Source organism: Penicillium cosmopolitanum (assembly GCF_028827165.1).
Source record: "Penicillium cosmopolitanum strain IBT 29677 chromosome Unknown utg000009l:1.0-9042332.0:1.0-9050551.0, whole genome shotgun sequence".
In the NCBI taxonomy this organism is placed as follows: domain Eukaryota; kingdom Fungi; phylum Ascomycota; class Eurotiomycetes; order Eurotiales; family Aspergillaceae; genus Penicillium; species Penicillium cosmopolitanum.
In genome coordinates, this window is record NW_026622679.1 from 2,389,042 (window position 1) to 2,408,815 (window position 19,774).

The window sequence follows — 19,774 nt, forward strand, 5'->3', positions numbered from 1 at the left end:
ATCCGATCACCGTGAAGATAATGCCTACGACCTCGGCGCTTTGAACTCTGCGTTGGAAGGAAGGCCTCTCAGAGGTACAGGAGCAATTCATGGTCAACACTTTAACGATCATACTTTAAACAACCATGGAGGACACCGCCAGCATTTCTCTGGTGGACAATACCGCCCCTTCGCAACACCTTAGCAGTGGGGATTTGGAATCTTTACGACGATCCTCCACCGTTGCTCGCCAGAACAGTCGACCCTCACGCTTAAACCGTGTATCGGTATCCGGACAGCTTGCGAAAAGAAAATATGCGAAATGGCAGCCCGATCGGCTAGGTGTTACATCCGACAACGAAACCTCCCCGAGCAGAGAATCGTCGCGGGCACGAGGGTCAATCTCTGCGGGAAGTATTGGCGGTCCTCCTGCCAGACAGCCTTCCCATCAAGACAGTGGGCTAGGGTTAAGGGAGAGCGAAACTCTCGACTTGGCACCGACACGCACTCAGAGCCACACCAATGCTACGACACATTCCACGACGACAAATGGACACCCCCCTCCTTCCGATGAGAGAAAGCCGGTTTCGGAGCTGGATATATTATACGAGAATCAGCGCGGTTCATTTGTTTTCGGGATACCTCTTTACTCTCAAGGCTCGCTGCTTAATTTAGATCCCAGTCCTTGGATGACCCAAGACCGACGAGAAAGTCCCGTCAATATAACCAATGCTCAACTGCCAGACCCGAGTTGGGAGTGGTCCTGGCGGACATGGTATGTCGATATGTCTGGCGATGTGGATGAGCAAGGATGGCAATATTCCTTCTCCTTCAGCTCGTCTCAATGGCATGGTACACACCCGTGGTTTCACTCCTGGGTCCGCCGGCGACGCTGGGTTAGGCTTCGACACAAGGCTCCCGAGAGACGTGTTCGTGGTCGGTCGGAATTCGAAAGAGCGCATATGTTGACCGAGGACTATTTCACTATCCATTCTCACAAGGTTCGCAGCCGTGATCAGAGTACGACTGGCCTTTCGAGGGTGGAGTCTGGGTTCTTGAACCGCGTTGATACGAAGGTGGACGAGGAGGTGCATTTGGAGGAGATAGGGGATATTCCGACTTTGATGCATGCCTTGAAGCTTTGCTCTATTGATCGGGAGAAGCTTAACGCCCTTCGCAAGTTTGTTGAGGAGGGCGGCGAGGAGATATATTATTTGAACGACAAGGTTAGTCAGACCATCGCGAATAGTGCTTCTACTGCATTACCCAATACTAATCCCTCGCGGTAGATCACGGAGATCATGTCTATGTTCGTGTTTCAAGCGTCCCGCTGGCAATTCGTCACATATCTTGTTGGAAAGATCCAACAATTATCTCAATTAATTACGGACTCGGATGACAAGGAGTCTGAAAGAATGCAACGGAAGAAAGATAATCTTATCCGGGCAGTGGAATCTGCCAAACAGCATGTTACGGGGCCCGATTTCTTTGCGGATTCCCATGGGGAGTCTGGAGGGGAACTGCTTGGGTTGACACCAATGTCGCAACATAAATACCTGCTATCAAAGCGAGCACAGGCTACTGGTGATCCCTTGATTGTCACAAAGGGCAAGGAGATCAAGGGTATCCCCAAGGCCGCAGAGGTTGGCCGCGAAAATCATATCTATTGATGATGGCCTTGTATATAACATTTGAGCCGTGGATACACGCAACAATCGGCTCAGTCTCGGAATAAGCCTCAAATACGATCAATTGGCATAAAAAGTTGACTGCATTCAAGTTCATTGTAGAGGGTACATACTCGTAGTATACTCAAAGTATTATCAGATCGGAGGCGGTCCGGAGTCGTTCACCGCCTGCCCGTCCCGCGGCGACAATTTTCGGAGTTTGGCTGCTCCGTCCTTCTCAACCGCCAGTGCCAACACCATTCCTCTCCATGCCACGGGTGCTACAGGAGCATTTCTCCCTATGTTCTCGAGTGGCCGCCCGTGTCTAAGAAGGCGCCTGTCTGTTGTCTTGGACAATGTCGCGGCTGGCTCCGATGAACCTCTCCTCTTCCTCTACCCCCGATGGGCCGCGTCGGCTCTGCAAGGCCATCAGACCGCGTCTTTAACGACCACCGCAGCTTCAGCAAATAGATCTCGCACTTCCAACCACTCATTTCCATCGGTGGCCCCTCCCTGCGCCCCTTCTATCTCGGTCCGCCGACAATCGAGCCGATGGTTCTCCCCAAATGCTGCGGGTAAAGACGGCGATGGGAGCAGCACGGAGGTGCCACTTGCTGGCAATGAGACAATCAATTCGAGCGAGCAGCACATTGACAATGTAAGAGACGGATCAATCTCTGCCAACCAGGCGGAGCCTACTATCGAGCCGAAGCGCCCTGTCGGCTTATTTGCTGATATCGAAACCGACACACCTGCGCGAGGTCCTATTACGTGGAAAAGCAGAAGGCGAAATAGACATCGCCCGTCTTCACGGCCCTTGGCTGCCCCCACGCGCGATTTGACTACTCGAAAGGCCGATTCGATAGCTAGGCTGTCCGTCCGGGATCGGAAGAAGCTGCGTTACGGAGCTTACATCAAGGGACGGTCGAAGAACAGCGAAAAACTCTCATACTATCCGGTCGGGGGCTGGGATTCAATGAAGGACATATTGGAACGACAAGCACAAGATCCACGAGTGGCGACCCGAAGGAGTGCCAAACACAAGGAATTGCAGGTACCCGAAGAGACCATTGGGATGATGTCTGGAATTACCGATACGGCAATCGCAGAGAACATCTTTTATATCAATGTTCGAAACGGATGCCGCGTACAGATTCTGCACCCAAGAGACGGTGATGGCCTCCACCGTAAGGTTATACTATCGGGCTCGGAGCGTGTGATGGAGCTTGTTGAAGACCGCATCAAGCGCGTCCAAGCTCAGCAGGAAATCGGAGACCCTCTCGTCGAGATTTCGAAGCCTCTTTTCCCGGTTCTCAGCTCAATGGAGTCAATGCGGCGCAATAAACTTCCAGTGCCCATGATTCGTGGAGTGTGGATTGAGTCAAAATTGGACCGCATGAGCTATCGGGAACTCCTCGATCTTGGCTCATCTATCGGTACCGTGAAAGAATTTGCCGAGCGCATTCAGGATTTAATAAGGGCATGTGAACTACCTTCAGGCGAGCGTACAGGCAGCAAGCCTCAGCCCGCCCAACGCGGCCAGGTTGTACGAAACATTTTAAAACTCTTCCGACAAGATTCGAACAAAGAATACTTTTCTTCCGCAGCTTTGAACCAGACATTGGCATTCTTATGCGATCAAGAGCTTCTAAAGCTTGCGAGAGCGGTCTTTCTTCGAGCAGAACATGTCGCAACTGCGGACACCTACAATATCTTTCTCCGGACCGCAGCTCGACGACAAGATTTGAAGACATTCCGGCGATTCCTAATCTCTATGGACCGAGCGCATATTCGCCCGACTCCGGAGACGTGGCTTGTACTGCTCGGGGCAGTGGTCACCCCCAAGGCAAAGGCGTCTCTCATCGCGCACCTAGTGCAGAAGGGGCATATGGCCGAGACAAGAGTGACTCGTACTGCGCTCCAGCTTACAATCCAGGATTCTCTTTTGGTGCATCTGGAGAATGGCCAGAGTATGGATTCGTTCCTTAACCTGATGGTCAAAACACCAGAAGCCAATTGGTTCGGCCCATCGATTCTCTCTCAGATGTTCAGTGTCATTGCCCGCCGGGGGGACTTCACCGCTGCGAACATCCTTCTCAAATTCTGTCTTACGAATCAGCTTCCACTCGGAAGTAACCAGCTCACCTCCCTGTTGACCATGTGTCGCAAAGATGTCTTCTCCGCCGTCGACTACCTACTTCCATTACTCCGACAGTCCAACTTCCAGCTTTCGCGGCAAAATATGGACTTTTTCTTTCGAATCGCTTATAAGAGCGAAAAATACAATATATGCCGGGTTTTGTGGCGGTACGCTTGCATTTATGGACTAGTGACCTACAGAATGAAGGAGATTGTCCTGAGCTCACTCTGCCGCAATGTCTCCTACCATCATTTCGCCAATGACTTCAGGAAAGGTTGGCAATTGTATGCAGGCAAGGTCATCGTTGGACTCGAGCTACACTTTCCTCGCGGGCCAGTGTGGCCAAAAGATATCACCGATTTGATTCCCTCGGGGTTCAGCGACAAGCCCCTTGATTTCCTCTCGTCTGGTTTCAAAGCCCAGGGCACAGAACGCGACCTCCAGCGCCGCGTGGCCTGGATGCTCATCCATCGTGACCTTGGATTATTAGGGAAATCCCGCTATGCCCCAGTACGACCCCTATCCGTCATGCTCGAGTCGGCCGCCATCCTTGATGCTAATTGGGAGCGCCAACCGAGGAGCCTGGATTGGTTTTTGGACAATGCCATATATGTGCCAATCAAGCGACTACCTTCGGAAGATCGACACCCTCTCTCTTCGACCTCTCTCTCCTCACGCCATGACCTTGCGTCTCTCGATTTATACTCTGCTAAAAGTGCACTGCGGGTTTAATTCAATCGAGCAGGTCCTGGTCTTGTATCTATCATATTTTCATTGGTTGCATTTTCTTGTTGTCCTGTATATATACCTCTTGTACATTATTGAAAATAGAGACCATCATAGACCTGAACATGATTTATGTCACAGCAGACTGTGTCCACATTTCATCGTGGATGAACAGGCTCATCACCAATCTCCTCCATCTTCTCCTCCAATAATTTAGTCATATGCACAACAACATCTGCATATTTACTCTCATGGTAACAATTAAACAGCTCCAATGGATCCTCCTCCAAATCAAATAGCTCCCATTCTTTCTCCTCCCCACCAGGCCTCGTTCCCTCGATTCCAAAATCCTCATTATACCAATAAATCAACTTATACCGCTGATCCCGCACCGCATAATGCGCATACGCCTCATGGATCACATCCCGATGCATCCAGTATCGATGATACGCAACTTGCTGCCAGTCGACGGGTGTATTCTGTTTCAGCAGGGGCGGAAACTAACACCCTGCATGTACGACGGTTTTCGACAAGCGGCGAAATCCAACCAAGTCGGAGCAAAATCGACATTACTGATAATATCATTGCAAATGGATCCGGGAGCAATTTCAGCCGGATACCGGATCAAGAAGGGCATGTTGAAGCTCTCTTCGTAGACGAGTCTCTTATCGAACCAGCCGTGTTCGCCTAGGAAGAATCCCTGGTCTGAGGTATAGATAACCATGGTGTTCTCGGCTAAACCCTCGCTCTCCAGGAAGTCCAGCATGCGGCCGACATTGTCGTCGATGGACTGAATCGTGCGTAGGTAGCGCTGCATGTAGCGTTGGAATTTGAATTCGGCTAGTTCGTCGGGAGTAGAGAAGGTGAAGACTGTGCCGTCGTCTTTGTCGATTAGTTTGAGCGTGGACACATCTTCGGGGGCAGGGATTTTGCGGTCGTGGAACCACCATTTATCTAGCATTTTTGTTCCGACGGTGGAGGCTCCGCCGTCTGGTTGGGCGAGGCCGAGGTCTGTATAGGTTAGATCTTCGGCGACGCGCATCTTTGCGACGGAAGCTGCTTTGGCCCGGTTCTTGTAGTCGTCTGTGAAAGTATCTGGGAGGCGGACGGGGTCATTGTATAGATGTTTGTGTTTTGGGTCGCATTCCCAGCTGCGGTGTGGTGCTTTGTGGTGGCACATGAGGAAGAAAGGTTTATTCTCGTCTCTGGATTTAATCCAGTTTAAACTCTTGTCTGTGATGATATCCGTGGCATACCCGGGTTCTCGATGGGTGCCGTTGGGACTGATGAATTCCGGGTCGAAGTATTCACCTTGTCCCGGGACGACTTCCCAGTAGTCGAATCCGGTTGGTTCATGATCTTTCCCTTCACCGAGGTGCCATTTTCCGACCATTGCTGTTTGGTAGCCACCTGTGCGGAGGTGCTTAGCGACGTTTGGGATGTGCTTGTTGATTTTGGAGTCGAGGGTCATGACTCCGTTGACGTGGTTGTGGGTTCCCGTGAGGATTGCAGCCCGTGATGGGGTACATATGCTGTTGGTCACATAGCAGTGATTAAATCTCATGCCTTCAGTAGCGAGGCGATCGAGATTGGGGGTGTGGTTGATTCCTGCGCCGTAGCAGGAGATTGATTTGGCGGCATGGTCATCGGCCATGATGAAGATGATATTAGGGCGTGAATCGGTCGCCATCCTGAAAACACAGCTTCAATTTTAGTAGCAAGAAATTTTTGGAGAGGATTTGAAGCAGAGGATTAGTGGGATTTGGGGTGAAAGTCCGCATTTAAATGTTGGAGTGGCCATCGTGGTCCTCATAGCTCTGAACATACTTGTGGGCGGGGTCTTGCATAGCGCCATATTTACAGGATATATCTCTTTCTAATAGGATGAACTTGGTTAGTATATCAATTGATGCTCATTTATTTGCGAATGAGAGTACAATTAGAGGGTGAGTCGCGTGAGCTGGGGATAGCTCTGCCCCGCAGATCCACAACGTTGCGGTTGTCGGCGGCTGTCGGTCTTTGCGATGGCGAATTGGTTGGATTTGGGGTGAAAGGGTTTCTCTTCATTGATGAATAGATACTTTAATCAATCTAGTTGTAATAGTACCAGTTGCTGGGATCATGATATTAAATTCGCACTGATGTCAGTGCTCCAATGCTCTCTACTACCACCTGGGCAGGGACCAGCAATATCCATGGATATATATTCCTAGGTACCAAAAGCCATGTACCCGTGGACAGTGAAAAGTGACACCAAACAACTCCAAGGCTTGAACTTGAACTTGAAACTACCGGTCCCTACAGGCTGAGAGCAAGATACTGGTAATATTATCAAGCAATACGACATGAGAACTATTTTCGTTTTAAAATACGGGTCAGATACCGTAGTCTGGCCGTAGCACGGCGGTATTTTCGACCAATACTATTTCAGAAACATATTTCGAACTTAGATCCTGACATGGTACTCCGTACTAGGTATCCCATTTGCTAGATGACCGCCTGGATTTGCCACTGGGAATAACTTTGATAGATTCCAACCAAGCTCATTTGTTCTGATCTCTTTGGGTCGGAACGCCATGACAACTCTATCTCAAGGTTAGTATAGTAGCCTCATACTAACTCAAGATACTAGTAGTGCTGATTGCATAATTGCACACGATCGTAAATGTGATCAACAGGGTCTGAGGCTATGGATAAACCGACGTTAGCCTAATGCTAATGCCGCTCGTGGCTATGACCAACCCAGTGTCCACTTGTGGCATGCATCGAGATCGGCGTACCTGCATATATCTACATCCATTCCATACTATGTACTCTGTAGTATATGTAAGAAAACCTGAAGCAGAGAATGAGAGATATATGTTCAACTTGTTTCCACATGCCATGGCATGGGAACTTGAAGTCAATTAGCCCAGGCCCGTCTAGCCCATGATCTATAATGTATACTAGTATAATGTACACGGGAATGCCGACTTCGCTTAATTGGAATACACCGAGACTGGGCAAGGAAGGCGCATCTGGGCGAGAGAAACGTGGAACTGGATTGCCTCGCGTGGCTTGACCATTTTAGCTAGGAAACCGAGACACGCGACAGATGGAAAGTCTACAAGTCTACGAAGTCATGGTTAACCACGAGGTTGAGGGGCGTGGGGGAATGGCAGTCGGTGATTGGCTGGGGAAGGGATTAAACCGCGGCCCCAGACGGCCAACCCGCCCAGCACGGGGGTCAATAGAGGATGGTGATTGGTCAATGGTGGAGTACCCGATGGAGTACTCCGGAACTACTGTAGACTCCCTGGTCGAAGTAAATACGGATTAGGATTAGGATAACCCTGGGGTGGAAACAACGAAAGTGACTTGCTCATGGCAGGAACGACCACAAGGCAGGAACAAGCAATGGCGAAATATTGACAAGCATCGCCAAGATGCTGGGCATCGTCTTGGTCTTCGTCTTGGCTGCAAGCCATCAATATCAGATCCATTCAAGTCATCTTCCAAGGTTGCTACTACTTCATACATTCATTTCACTTCACTTCACTTCGTTCGAACTCGGCTCCTACCATGGACATTAAAGGTATTCGTACGGAGTATGTATATCACACCCCCGGTGGAGCAACGCTAACACTGATACATGCTTTGACCCTCCTGTTCCAGAAGCTCTCGCCCCCCCCCATCCATTGCATTATCCTCTTTCCATCAGCGAATAGCAGCATCCAGAACTCTCTCAATCAGCTCGTGATCCATTACGGCCAATGCCCATCCCGAGCAGGTGCGCCCAAAGGAATCTCTCGCCCCGAACTAGCGTTGGCATCAGAGATTACTCGTCTCCACCCGACATCTAGCGCATGCTTCCCACGCGTGCCATTGCCAGATCCTCATTCGTCCTGTGCGCTGACGGGCGGTTGCTACTGTGGTTCGTGGCCTGCTGGTATGGCCTGTCTCTGTCGGTTCCAACGCCCGTCGTAAAAAAGGATAAATATGCTTCGTATCCCTCCCGACTGCCAATCTTTTCTGAATTGTTGCAAGTCTCTCATTCCTCCCCTTGTCTGACCCTAGGCTAAGGCCTCTTTTCATCCATTGTTCCGGTTGTCATTGACCTGTCCGCCACAATGGTTCACATGGAGACTCCCAAGGAGGCTCTCACTCACTTCGAGGAGATGGAGATCCACGAGAAGGCCGCCTTCGACGAGATCATCCGCCCCGCTGATGCCTATGCTCCTAATGGCACTTACTGGGCAGACCTCCCTATCGGCCAGCGTGTGAAGTTTTGTATCTCTCAGGATGGTACCGAGGCTAAGAAAGAGTTTGCTTGGTTGTGGGATATGTTCAAGACCGATCCTCTGTCTCCCATCAGCTACTACTTTAAGAATGCCGTCCTTCCTGGAGCCGGTCTGGGTCTCGAGGGGTATGTCTCCCCTAGGCAATGATGCTTCGTGGAATATGATATTGGTGTCTCGATACTGACTCTTCATCTATCTAGTTACGTCCTGTTTTCTATCAGCAACGTCAGCTCCCTGTTCAGTGAATCCTTCGCCTCTTGCTGGAAGACCTACGAGGTTTGCGACAAGAACTGGATTGCCGCCATCAACTACCTCGAGGTTGCGGGTATTATTGTCGGTCAGATCCTCGTTGGTTTCTTGGGTGACTGGTTCGTACACACCCTCAAATTTCATTCCCTACCAAGAAAATACTGACGGGTATGAATAGGATCGGTCGTCGTTGGGGTCTCATTCAAGATGCGACCATCATGTTCATCGGTCTTATCATGCTGACTGCCGCCTGGGGTGTCACTCAGAACGGTTGGATTATCTGCTACGCCTGGTCTCTCTTCTTCTACTCCATCGGTGTCGGTGGTGAATACCCTATGACCGCCACCATTGGAATGGAGAATGGATATGGTTCCGGTAAGGTGACCACCTCCCAGGATCGTCTGCACCGTGGTCGCTCCGTCGTTGGAGCTTTCCTGATGCAGGGCTGGGGTCAGTTTGCCAACCAAGTTCTCCTCATCCTGTTGCTCCTGATCTTCCACCACGGTAGCGGTAGCCCTCCCTACTCCACCGTCGCTACCCAGTGGACCTACCGTGTCTCATTTGCTATCCCCGCGGTTGGTACTGCTTGGCTTGTTTACTACCGTGCCTATCACATGAAGGCGGCTAGCAAGCAGCTCGAGGCTCAGAAGAAGAAGGCCGCCGTTACCGGATATGATATGGAGTCTCTGCGCCTGACCTTCAAGCACTTCGGACCCCGTGTGTTTGCTACCGCCAGTGGCTGGTTCGCTAATGACGTTTTCTTCTATGGTAACAAGCTGTTCCAGAAGAAGTTTATCGGTGTTATTAGCCCTAACAGTGATGTTACCACCACCTGGACCTGGAACTTGGTCAACATTGTCGTCTCCCTTGCTGGTTACTACTGTGCTGCCTGGTTTGTTGACACCAAGCTTTATGGTCGTAAGTGGATGCAGATTGTCGGCTTTATGCTGTGCTTTATCCTCTTCGTCATCCCGGCTTTCAAGTACGACTACTACGTCAAAGCCGAAAACATCCACTCTTTCCAGACCATGTACTTCCTATCTTCTTTCTTCAACCAATTCGGCCCCAACTGCGTTACCTTCCTTGTCGCCGCCGAAGTCTTCCCCACCCCCATCCGTGGAACAGCACACGGTATCTCTGCCGCCGCCGGAAAACTCGGAGCTCTGATTATTGCCGTCGTCGGTTCCTACACCTCAGTCCAACAACAATTCCTTATCGTCCCCTGGTTTGGTCTCGCCGGTGCCCTCATCACCTACATCTGGCTCCCCGACACCACCGGTCTGGATCTGCGTGAACAAGAACGCCGCTGGCAATTCATTCGTGAGGGCCGCGAGCACGAGTACCACGGCCCCGCCATCCACAGCAAGCATCTCTCTGTCTGGGAGCGCTGGACAGGCAAGGGCAAGCTCTACGACGCAGACCTTGACTACAAGATGAAGGTGGCGGAGTTCCGTGCCGAGTGGGAGGCCGCCATGGCCATTCGCGCCGAGGAGTCTGAGACTGATCTTGGTATCGATGATATCGATGACAACCTCCTCCAGGGCTCGATGCACAAGTACTTCGAGCGTACTAGCCCTGTCATCCGTAGCATGAACAAGGATGCCCCTGAGCCCCTGTCCCTGCCTGACGCTGCCAATGAGAAGCAGGAGCCTATGTCTCACGAGTAGAGAGATGTGTTGATGTGTGATGTTGTTGGTATAGACTACTTTCTTTTATTTGTTGAACATTCTTTTGGAATAACCATTTATGGTTGTATATTCATGATTTTTTTGTATAAAACATACCCTGTGATGAGACCTGTTAAGGTCTTTGAGTTTAATTTATCAGATTGGAAATAATAGCGAGGCTCATTCAGCTTTTGAAATGGCCATTCAAATCCCTCTATTATTCAACTTGAAGTTGAAGATGACTCCTTCGCAACAAGTTTAAATTCAACTTATGGAGTAAATCATAGATGAGTTTGGTATCGGTAATGGAATGCCAGACGATAATGATAAGACGGAAATTGTTTTTGATTTTGACACATAGTACATTTAATGCGCTATCAGGCACGGAGAAGGTGCCACTGCCCACCAGGGCGCCATAATATAATCATGCTATGGAGCATAGCTGAGCTCAGTTCAATAAACTAAATACAATCGTAGGGTAGCTAATAGGAGTGCACGCTAGTATCACTCAAAGCTCATCTCATGCAGGCGGAATTATCTGTGTCCGAACTTGGAAGAATTTATGTTCCACCTTCTCTCCCCCGACAACCAAGCTAACCGCGTACTCCACATCGTTGTGATGTCCAATATTGTAGGTATTGAAATCCGGCCAAATATCAAGAATCGGTCGCTTGATACGCTGACCTGCGTCGCAACCTAAAGAGAATCATGTTACTACTAGTACTATTATACATAGTATAGCAGCTGAGGCATAGCAAATTTGAGTAAATCTAATAATCTATAGGAATTGCAGGTTCTTCTTCACATACTCATAAAGTTCATGTCATTTTATTACCCCCCAGGGCTATCACGCCATCGGACAATTAATTGAGTACATCGATGGTATGGTTCTACTCACGCTATTTTATATTATTCTGGCGTAATAAATCGGAAAATTCTCCCCGCATTTTTGAACACATAAGATCCGATGTTCTGCTGAGAACTCGTTTTGTATCCGCCGTTTTAGACGAGCTTCTACATTTCATTTCAATTGATCTAACTGACAGCAATATGGCTCACCTCGAGGCACGAAAGCATATCTCGCCAGATTCGGGATTTCCCATCACTCTTCACCCCCATTTTAACCCTAAGATAAAGGACCATGTTCCTCCTGAATCTACCCGCCAATTGATTGATCCGCCCCAGGACCGAGCTCACTTCGCTGATCCGGAAAAGAAGGCATTGTTTTCGGCCGCCAAGAGAATTGATCTGACGGAATCCATTGGAACTGTTCTGCAGGATATTCAGCTTTCCCAGTTATCAGAGCAGCAACTGGATGAGCTGGCTCTGTTGGTCAACGAGAGAGGTGTGGTTTTCTTTCGCGAACAAGACTTGACGACTGAACAACAGGTCAAGCTTTTCGAGCATTATGGTAAGACTATTACTGCATTTATATTCCAGACCTAGACTATTAACAGTCATGGTAGGTATTCTCGATAGACATCCAGCTCAGAAGGTGAGGGCTATGCTAGGACATCGAAGGCGCTGTCTTGCTAACTCCCCGCTAGGATCAAAAAGTATTAGATTCCAAGTGTTTTGAATACACCATTGCTAATTTTGTTAATCGCTGCAGTTTGTGATTATCAAAGGTAGTAAGGGGGATCATCGTGATGCTTTGAGCTACACTCCATGGGTAAGTATAACTCTTGAAACTCGGGTCTATTTGAAACTCACTCGAGAAGCCATCGGGCGATTTTCACGCAGATACATCTTTCGAGTTGAACCGTAGGTGTATTTGAGAAACCCACTTCTTGACAAATCTCACCACTCTCTATAGCCCCGTCTTACTCACTTTTGAGAATGGAGGAGCATCCTGAATTCGGTGGAGATACCGCGTGGGTGGGTTATATTATGCAATGGAAACTTGAACTCCCGGTGACGCTCAATAACGGTAAATATGGTTAGGTTTCGCAGTATGGCCTCTATGATGCCCTCAGCGACTCATTTAAGAAGTTTCTTGATGGCCTCCATGCAGTGCATACCTCGCGCTTTCAATGTTTGTCTTGTATTTGCGTTTTGCTACTTTTTATTACAAACACTGACGCTGAACCTAGACGACACAATTCTTGATCTATGGCAGGCCCCGGTAAATCGACCACCCATCGATACCCATCATCCTGCCGTGCGAACCCACCCTGTCACCAGTCTAAAAGCTCTGAATGTGAATCCGGGTTTTGTTTCGGGATTCGCTGAGTTAAAGAAAGTGGAGTCGGACAAAATTCTTGACTTTATTAATTATCACATCCACTCAGGAGACGATCATGCAGTCCGGTGGAAATGGGAAGTAGGAAGTGTTGCCATGTGGGACAATCGGTACTTGAAACTCATGATCCGGTTCTGGGCATCGGCTTATGTGTAACTTGCAGATGCACCCTTCACCGAGTGATTCCAGGCACGTATGAAAGTCCTCGGCGGGGAATTCGAACAACCGTCTTTGGTGAAAAACGTGAGTGCGGATCTCTATACTCGAATTCGAGATGACGTTTGCTGACAAGCATCTCTTCTAGCATTTTTTGATCCTGCGAGCAAGTCTCGAAATGAAAAGGCGCGGCACAACAACACTCAAGAAAATGGAATCAAGTCTTAGGTCCTACGGAAACGTCCCATTAGCTCATAGGAGCTTATCCAAGGAATAAGGTCTGGAAGGAGAATTTTCTTGGGCCATGTTGATTTCTCTTATATTCAAATGATTTCTTGCATAACAGGCCAGATACTGTATATGATCTTCTTCCATCTAAACCTCTCCACATCAATTCACGGAGTCATTGCAAGACTCCTCATACCCATCGTCCACAAAGTTGGCCTGCCGCACTAAACTATGCACAGCCAAATGGCTATGTCGATGACGGCCTTGGTCAAATGGCGGAGAAGGGCAACACAATTCTTTGTAAATTGCCCCTGGTCGATCATGAGATAGTCGCACCAGGTCTTGCATATCTTGAATGATCCTGTCCGTAAAGGGGAGGTTGGAGAAAAACTTTTGCAAGACACTCAATGAGATTTCCGCATTTTTGATAGCCGTGGCCGTATCTGTTTGCACTTTCCAATCGGGGGAGGCTGCAAGGAAGAGACTCAGCCTCGTTGCATGATAGGCGCAGACTGCGATGTATCGTGGCAAAATTTGTTCTTTGGGTAAGTGTAATAGTTCTTGCATAATGTGGTTTATATGTTGGACGTGTTCCTCACATTTTGCAAGGGCGTGGTCTTTCATACTCGGCTCAATCGTGTCCATGATGATCCTAGGAGCAACCGCTTGATAGTTTGGAAGAAAAAGTCGATATAGATCGCAGTGCGCCTGATGCCAGGTAGCCGTCACCTGAAGGATGCGGGCGAACCACCTAGAGCGTGCCATGTCTTCTAAATTGGCAAGTGCTGCGACTTGATGGCCAACGGATAGTTCCACATCTGATTGGAATCGTAGTAAATCATTTTGTATTTCTTGTATGAGGCCCCCCAGTTGCAGCAAGGGTTGCTCGGACAAGGCGAGCTGCCGCGTAAGCCGCATGATGTCTTTTGAGATCTTCGAAAGCTGAATACAATCCGCCAGCAAGCCCCCGTCTTCAGCAGAAGCAGCACTCAAGGATGATCGGCGAGCTGTTAGCTGGCTTTGTGGGATTCCCTCTCTGAAAGCTTTCTCAGAGATAGGAAGTCGCTGATATATTATAGCGTGTGGAATGGTTTCATATTCCGGGAGTCCGACGGAGAAGAAACCGTCGATTGATGTCAGCGCCCATAATACCCTCCTCCTTGTTTCCTGAGCAATGAAACTTAGTTCTGGTCGCTCGTAGTTCAGCCTTAACGCAGTTACCGCTCGACCGGCAAGTCCTGCAAGCATATAGGCTCGAGAGAAGTGCCCGAGATGAATATGACAGTGGACTATAAGCATCAAGCACTGCAGTTGACGAATGCAAGGCCTATCAAGTTGATTCCAAATGCCTTGTTCCACAGAGTCAATGCAGAGATTAATTTTTTCCGATGGCTTTTGACCTCTTGGAAGCCACAAATCAACTGTGGTAGCAATTGACATGGCAAGATTGTGATCCAAGGTGCCACTCTCGCATTGCTGGCGAATTGTAGGCTCATGGAGAAAAGCAAACGATGGAATCGGGTAGAGATGTTGAAAGTATACATTGATACTTTCGAAAAGTTCATCACTGGTTGTAGCTGATGAAGTATCGCCTGGAACTTCTTGGGGCTGTCTGACTTCCACAAGGTTGTCAGCGATGTTGTTCGACTGGTTAGCCTGCGGGTATTGACAGGACCGCTGGCGTCGATGGCAGTTTGCGCATTCGGGGAGTTCGCCGGAGCAGCGTGCTTTTTGTCGACGACATTCAATACAGGCTTGTGTTCCCCGACGCCGCTCAGGGCGATTTTGGACGGTCTCTTTTGGGCTAGGCCGACGGTTTGTGAGAATGGAGGTGTTCTTTTTAAATGAGCATGCGAAGTCCAAACGCTCGCAGTTATTACAGCAGCCAGGTCGACGATCGCAGCGGACCTAATTTATCGAGCTGGTGGTTAGTACATCATTCTGCAGATGATTTTCTTCACGACGGGTCTGGCCTACCTTGCGACATCGGCACTGGAAACATGGAGGACGTTGGGCACGCCCCATATGGAATAATCAATTGCCAAGTAGATGATCCTCTACTTTCGTCCGGCTATAAGACCATATCAAGTGGATCTAGCGGGAGGGGAAGATCAGCGATTCAGGTTGAATCTCTCTAAGTTCAGGGGGTCATACTCCGGCATAACTGCGGCAATTTGATTTTGCGGGGTCACTGTGATGCCATCTGTCGCCGAATCACATCATTAGATATGGTGTACTTAATGCGTGCCATGTCTACACTGGGCATGGGCCGCATGGCGATAAATAATCATCAATTCGTGACCACTGGTAGAATACTAGTAGTAATGGATATGAAAATTAGCCTACGGTTAGTATCGGTAGTTTCTTTAGAATTAATGCCGCCACTAGTTTACCCAAGAGTTGTGAAATCACCTATGCACGATGGGGGTAAACCGTCAAAACTCTGCATGATTTCTGCAGCATGACTATACGGACTCGTCAGATACAGATATATACATGAAAAACACGAAAACTTGCAGATACAACTTCCCTGAAATGATCGCATGATCACATCACCATTAGACATCGGCCCGCGTTGATAGGCGGGGGAGCATGTGACATCTCCGAAAACACGTGATTTAGTCTCCACCACGAAGCTTCTCGCCGCAAAAAGTCCCCCCCAGCAGCATCAGACGACTCTCTTTCCCCCCTAATGTATCCATCATCACCGACACAATGAAGTTCTTCGAGAATAAATTCACCTACGACTATTCATTTCCCGCTGTATCCCTCGCCTACTTCCTTCGCTACCCGAACCCCTACTCCCGCCATGTCCTCACCACCGACGTGATCGATCGGTACGTCGACCCGAACACCCATCGCCTCCACACCACCCGACTACACCTAAAGAAATCCAAGGTCCCCTCGGGTATTCTGAAGTTGTTGCCCAAGGGAATGGGTGGGTCCGACAACTCCGGTCAAAGCTATATCCTCGAAACCACTATAGTCGACCCAACCGAAGGCTGGATGGAGACCGAGTCGCGCAACATGGAATGGACCGGTATCCTTAGTGTCGTGGAAAAACAACACTATCAGCGTATCCTCACGGATGAAAACATCCAAGCTCTGGATGGGCTCTCAATCGATCAGAAGAGCGAACAAACCACCGTGCGTACCACCGTGACCTTCCGATCTAGACTCGGACAGGGCAAATTCCTTAGCCGAAAGAAGGCCGGCTTTGACAACGCCGAGGCGGAAGAAGAGGAGCCCAAGAGAGGCTTCTTCTCCTCCTTGTCCACAGCCGGCATTCAGCGCACCATTGAATTGATCGGTGTTAAGCGCACGCGAGATGCTGTCCTGAAGAGCAAGCAGGGCATGAATGTCGTCCTCGAACGCCTGCGTAGCGGTGGGATCGTCGGCGTTCTGGAAGGAATGCGAGAGGACCGCGAGGCTGCATTCGGACCCGAGGGTCCCTGGAAGCGCGTCTGGCTACAGGGCAATGGTCGTTCTATTGAAGACGACGACAAATAGATCATGTGCTGCGACGGCTCTACATCTTTGTGACTATTTCCTCACTTCGATGTTGCATGGCATCTTCGCGCAATGGTCTTCTATTCATTTGCATTTACTTTCCAGCGCGGAGTTTTTGGGATTTATCATTTTTTTTCAAGCTTACGGACACTCTCCCATGACTGTTGTTGTTTTCTTTCTGTTGCCTTTCACCTGCCGCCTTTTGCATGATATGTCGAAATCACTGTACATGGCCAATTCGGTCTGCATCGAGGCAATTGCTTCGCAAGCGTGTGTATCATACTGGAATTCGGAGTGATGGAACTCTTCCTGCGAAATTTATTTGTACAATATTCAACCAAATCAAGCATATCTATTGACATCTACGTTGCACAGTTCCCTTTGCATTGAGTGTTGATAACTGTCTGGCGAGTGTCACCTGATCAGTGTGGTGGCCTTGGGCATCAGATATTACCTCTTTGGGCCTACCAGACAAGAAAGCATCGTCTACGTCAAACACCCTGCCCGTCTCCATCACTTGAACAGCGCTTATTTCTACAACACTCCACTTATAGTTTCTCATCCTTTGCTTATCTGCTAGTGCAGTTTTCGGGAACCTGTTACTTAGTTGTGTGCAAGTCGGGAATTTGTCGACCTGGAGATCTCAGCAACTACATCGCGGCAGATCTACGAGATCACCACCAGCCAGACCTATCGTCTAAGCGCACCTCTCACCCAATGGAAAAAGCAGACACCACAGGCTACCCGAATGCGAAAGATGAGGAGTCTGGGCACCCAGCAGATTACCTTGCTCAGCTAAGCTGGAATGAGCTCCCTATCTTCATGGCCATTCCCACGGCAGAGGACAGTCTTGATGACACGGCGAGGAAACTCTACAGCCTGGCTGATGCTGTCGCGAATGGCCGTAGCCTGGCACTTTCGGCCAATCAATCTTCTCTTCCTACCAGACAGACTGCCGAAAGCTTCGCCAAGGAGCGTATGCTTCCCCAAGAAAAAGAATACTACGAGATGTGGAAGGCGGGTACAATGTTTCTCCCCCATTTCGACTGGGACTCCAATCAAAGTCCGCTGCCACCCAACAGCGAGAAGACCTTTGATCATCGGGCTGCAGCCATGAACATAATTTGGGGACGTCAAGACGCCACGCCAGAAAATGCGGTCTGGCTAACCAACAATCTGTCAACCCTGCTCCCGCTGGTCAAGGCTATTAACAAACTTCAAAGTGCCGAGACACACTTGCAGAAGTTCGACCCACTCGCGAAACATAGCGAAGCTGAAGTCGCCGAGATTCAGACCCTGCAACTCATCTCTGCGACCGTCGATGCGAACGTGGCACGAGAGAAGGAACGCCTGCACCGGGTGTTTGACTCCATCAACCAGTCACAGGTAACACTGAGGGAACGGCTGAGATCTCTTGGCAAATAAAGAAGGGAATTTCCTTGTTTGGCCTTCCCTTGGGGGCGGGGGGGAAACGATGGATACGAGATTGCGACTTTTTTTTGTATTTGTACTACGGTAATGAGCGTGAGCAGGGCCCGACTTGATATTGCCTGATTTCCATAGCTTGTAGCGCCTTTTTCTATACTTCTTTTCGCTCATTTTTGATTTATTCCTGAGCTCCACCGAGCAGCCTGTTCAAACCAATCGCTCAGCGACCTCTTACAGAGTACGGAGTACTCGTACAGTATGTTACACATGCACAAGTGAGGTCACGTCGTCAAGAGGGTCTTAATTTCAGCACCAAACCGCCCCGCCAAGACAATTGCAGGTTACCGGCCGTTTCCAACCGAAGGATCTCTCTGGTGATGCTCGTTATTGTTGGTGTCTCCACTAAGGGCAATCCCGAGGATTCCATCGGGCCCTGCACCAATGAGAGAGCATGTCTTAATCTCCAGTACCTATGACGCAGAGAGGGATGTGCGAGGAGGCTCCTGGCGGAATGCTCCGATTCGATTCAAGCAAGTCTTACGTCAGAGGATTTGCGATCCAAAGGGACTGAGCATGAATGATTGACAGGAATCTAAGGGACTGATCATCATGTCAGATCTGATACTTCGATGGCATCCACTACGCAGCAGGGGCACCGGTCTGAGAGAAGCAAAAGAAGCAAGAGAAAGAGAAAAAAAACAAAAACAAAAAGCAGCTCAGAGAGACGGAAAGGGTACTCCGTACATAGTACAGTGTGGCCAAGGAAGCATTCATCCATACAAAGCCACGGAACTGTGAACAATCCCGGTGTAACCGGGCTTGCAAAAATTAGGAAAACCAACAAAAATGGAGTTTCTCCGATGAGTCGAGAGGCACCAGCGCAGCGCTAGCAACCGACCGAGCGAGGCCCGCCAATGTTGTTGAAGGCTTTGCATGATTGGGGGAGGCTGGAAATTGGGTGACCATAGCGGACGCAAAAATCTTCCTCGAAAGTGAAATGGACGGGAGTCATGCGAGATACCCGGCAAACGATCGCGCGGTGTATCTCAGCTGTGCATCATCATATTGGACCAATTCTAACAGCAAGATACTGTACTTTGATACGCTGATAGATTGAAACAGTCGTCCACCCGAGATTTACACGCCACTAGAAGGGGGACAACAAGGGTCCGACAGAGAATGGGCGCCCTAGTAGACCCACGGACGTCCGCCAACTTTGGACCCTCTTTCACGCTTCCATGCCCGAAGATGAGCTCAGGGAGGATTGTGAGTGGCTGGTCCCTGTACAGCCTGCGACCCTGACTCTAAGATCGCCGGCTGCATTTTCCCAGTTTGGGTGCGGTAATGCGGGGACTTGGTTGTTAGCGTTCGCAGCCAAGCAAAAAGAGAAAAAAGAGAAAAAGAAAAGAGGAGAAAGGATTCCGCAAGTTATGCAGGGCGACCTTCGGATGACCTGCTGGTTGGAGGAGTTAGTCGCGATAGACCAGGTACCCCGAGGTACA

At 49.4% G+C, this 19,774-nt stretch overlaps 8 protein-coding genes across 8 annotated transcripts; 6 read left to right on the forward strand and 2 right to left on the reverse strand.

Annotated features, from left to right (window-relative positions):
• Positions 1-125: 125 nt before the first annotated feature.
• Positions 126-4,518, forward strand: N7509_008992 (uncharacterized protein; the record flags this gene model as incomplete). Its single annotated transcript, XM_056633629.1, has 3 exons — positions 126-1,205; positions 1,269-1,622; positions 1,807-4,518. 3 exons carry the CDS (start codon positions 126-128, stop codon positions 4,516-4,518), a joined length of 4,146 nt encoding a protein of 1,381 aa, XP_056484249.1.
• A 152-nt stretch (positions 4,519-4,670) lies between these two features.
• On the reverse strand, positions 4,671-6,202 carry N7509_008993 (sulfatase family protein; the record flags this gene model as incomplete). The annotated part of the gene is made up of 2 exons (XM_056633630.1): positions 4,671-4,991; positions 5,018-6,202. The coding sequence occupies 2 exons, from the start codon at positions 6,200-6,202 to the stop codon at positions 4,671-4,673; spliced, it is 1,506 nt and encodes a 501-aa protein (XP_056484250.1).
• Positions 6,203-8,073: 1,871 nt separating this feature from the next.
• N7509_008994 (uncharacterized protein) lies at positions 8,074-8,478 on the forward strand (the record flags this gene model as incomplete). The annotated part of the gene is made up of 2 exons (XM_056633631.1): positions 8,074-8,086; positions 8,213-8,478. The coding sequence occupies 2 exons, from the start codon at positions 8,074-8,076 to the stop codon at positions 8,476-8,478; spliced, it is 279 nt and encodes a 92-aa protein (XP_056484251.1).
• Positions 8,479-8,621: 143 nt separating this feature from the next.
• Positions 8,622-10,708, forward strand: N7509_008995 (uncharacterized protein; the record flags this gene model as incomplete). Its single annotated transcript, XM_056633632.1, has 3 exons — positions 8,622-8,917; positions 8,993-9,160; positions 9,220-10,708. 3 exons carry the CDS (start codon positions 8,622-8,624, stop codon positions 10,706-10,708), a joined length of 1,953 nt encoding a protein of 650 aa, XP_056484252.1.
• Positions 10,709-11,758: 1,050 nt separating this feature from the next.
• N7509_008996 (TauD/TfdA dioxygenase family protein) lies at positions 11,759-13,334 on the forward strand (the record flags this gene model as incomplete). The annotated part of the gene is made up of 10 exons (XM_056633633.1): positions 11,759-12,119; positions 12,175-12,203; positions 12,256-12,264; positions 12,321-12,380; positions 12,430-12,472; positions 12,525-12,586; positions 12,653-12,743; positions 12,802-13,060; positions 13,114-13,193; positions 13,255-13,334. 10 exons carry the CDS (start codon positions 11,759-11,761, stop codon positions 13,332-13,334), a joined length of 1,074 nt encoding a protein of 357 aa, XP_056484253.1.
• A 162-nt stretch (positions 13,335-13,496) lies between these two features.
• On the reverse strand, positions 13,497-15,359 carry N7509_008997 (Zn(II)2Cys6 transcription factor; the record flags this gene model as incomplete). The annotated part of the gene is made up of 2 exons (XM_056633634.1): positions 13,497-15,242; positions 15,312-15,359. 2 exons carry the CDS (start codon positions 15,357-15,359, stop codon positions 13,497-13,499), a joined length of 1,794 nt encoding a protein of 597 aa, XP_056484254.1.
• Positions 15,360-16,049: 690 nt separating this feature from the next.
• N7509_008998 (MSF1 domain protein) lies at positions 16,050-16,844 on the forward strand (the record flags this gene model as incomplete). The annotated part of the gene is made up of 1 exon (XM_056633635.1): positions 16,050-16,844. One exon carries the CDS (start codon positions 16,050-16,052, stop codon positions 16,842-16,844), a length of 795 nt encoding a protein of 264 aa, XP_056484255.1.
• Positions 16,845-17,561: 717 nt separating this feature from the next.
• On the forward strand, positions 17,562-18,269 carry N7509_008999 (uncharacterized protein; the record flags this gene model as incomplete). The annotated part of the gene is made up of 1 exon (XM_056633636.1): positions 17,562-18,269. One exon carries the CDS (start codon positions 17,562-17,564, stop codon positions 18,267-18,269), a length of 708 nt encoding a protein of 235 aa, XP_056484256.1.
• Positions 18,270-19,774: the final 1,505 nt, after the last annotated feature.